General features: G+C 41.7%; 1 protein-coding gene across 2 annotated transcripts; it reads right to left on the reverse strand.

Annotated features, from left to right (window-relative positions):
• Positions 1-6: 6 nt before the first annotated feature.
• LOC108628003 (transcription factor Adf-1-like) lies at positions 7-1,719 on the reverse strand. 2 transcript variants are annotated; one of them, XM_026816142.1, is made up of 3 exons: positions 1,425-1,719; positions 846-1,358; positions 7-731 (listed from the first exon to the last, which is right to left on the reverse strand). In XM_026816142.1, the coding sequence occupies exons 2-3, from the start codon at positions 991-993 to the stop codon at positions 175-177; spliced, it is 705 nt and encodes a 234-aa protein (XP_026671943.1). In that variant the 5' UTR covers positions 994-1,358; positions 1,425-1,719; the 3' UTR covers positions 7-174. The 2 variants fall into 2 exon arrangements, with proteins under 2 accessions (XP_026671943.1, XP_026671944.1); XM_026816143.1 differs by lacking the exon at positions 1,425-1,719 and having other exon boundaries at positions 846-1,370.
• Positions 1,720-1,818: the final 99 nt, after the last annotated feature.

Genomic DNA, 1,818 nt, shown 5'->3' on the forward strand with positions numbered 1-1,818 from the left:
ACTTTGCCCACCACTGGGAATGACAGATCATGGATCTTGTGACGTGGTCCCTTCACATAAGCTTTGTTCAGCACCGCACTGCACGTGCATCTTCCTGCACACTTCCCTGTACGTCGCCCCACGACCTACACCGACTTCTAATAATATTAACATTGATATTAAAATATATTACTGTCAACCTGGTTGTTGTGACTGTTCTTGTCTCTCCTCTAAGAAACTTGGAGCAAATGTTAGATCATAGACCAATTTCTGCGTTTCCATTCTAAATATAAATTTTCTAGAAAGGGACAGTCTCCTCACGTGTGGTAACAACGAATTGAAGAAGCCAATGTCTTCGTCGTCCACGTCGTAATCTCGTTTCACGTTTTTATTAAATTTTTCTGTTTTCGCTACGGTCAACGTCACGTCTGCGTTTAGTGTTTTCAGTTTCTTAAAAGGAGGCATTGCATTGACATCAGATGATAAGAATGTCGTTGCTTCATCGTGTTCCAATGGTTCCTCTTTTACGGACACCATTGAGTTGCTTACTAGACGTATTACAGATTCACGTGTTACAGGTTCAGCTTTCTGGTGTCTCCCCTTCTCTTTTAAGAACAGTAATTTAGTGAAAAGCGGCCAGGTGGATTCGAACTGTTCAGGACTGGCTCCATTCGCTGCCTTAGCTTTTTCTTGGCTATATTGTCTTTTAAATTCATGCCGTAAGCTCTTCCACATTTTACTTGCTTCTTTTCNATTATTTTCAAGTATCTTGCAACAAGGAATTATTTTACAGAGAAAATCAAGAATAATTTGTATAAAAACTATTCAAGTTGTCTGATTGAATTCAAAGTATAGGAAAGTAATACCTGACAATCCGATAGTTCTTCCTATTTCCCTCCAACATATATCCAAGTCATCTCTATTTACATGGTTCTTATATCGTGGATCCCAAATAGTTGAACGTTTTTCCACTAAGTCGATCAGTTTTTCTTGCAATTCCGTAGTATACTCCATTTTGTTATCCACAATTGTTAACAGAACCCGATAATTGATATGTAATTTGAAATTCACTCAGTTAGTAGGAGAACTCTGTCAGTTTGCTGGTCCCTCTGTTGCACCGCAAGTGCCTACTGTTGCATCCCGCTATCCCGTTGCCTCGAACAGCTCGCTGTGTAAGCGCGCGCATCTGGGCAGCAGAAGGGATGAACGGGGTGAGACCATCGAGGGGTTACGAAGGAGCTTCTCGTTGCCATGATACCGGATGCTGACTAGCAACAGGGTATACCCCCAGGGCTCACAGATAGGGGGAGTTGTAATGCATGCTGCCCCTTCACTTCCCCCTTTTCATCCAGCAGCAGTAGTGGGGAGTAGTGAAGATCCTGTAATATCTTAGACGTTGGAGAGAAATTGGGGAATATTCGATGGTAGGGGGGAAGCGTACAGACCTTCTGAGAGCTCTCATGCCCTGTGACAGCCTCTACACATCATGCGCCCAGCGTCTTCCTTCAATCTTTCCATTATATTTAATTCTCATTCACATTTCCTGCTGCATTTAGACGTGACCCATCCCTCTCATGATTCCACTGCCCCTACTCAGGTTCAACGGAAGAAATGAATTTAACTAGAATTGAATGTAAATGTAAAATCAATAATGCTGACCAGACCAGCTTCCCCTTTATTCCCAGGTCCATGGGATACGTCGAGTGACGTAGCTGCACCCCTAACAAGTTTTAAATATCGACCTACCTGACAGTACGTTATTACTCTACTGCTGTTATAGTTTTTTAACTGGAGTTATAAATCATAAAAATTTATACAACTTATGTACGTATATATTTT

The sequence above is a fragment of the Ceratina calcarata genome, unplaced genomic scaffold, assembly GCF_001652005.2.
Source record: "Ceratina calcarata isolate Rehan_Ccalc_2016 unplaced genomic scaffold, ASM165200v1 scaffold490.2, whole genome shotgun sequence".
Taxonomy (NCBI): Eukaryota; Metazoa; Arthropoda; class Insecta; order Hymenoptera; family Apidae; genus Ceratina; species Ceratina calcarata.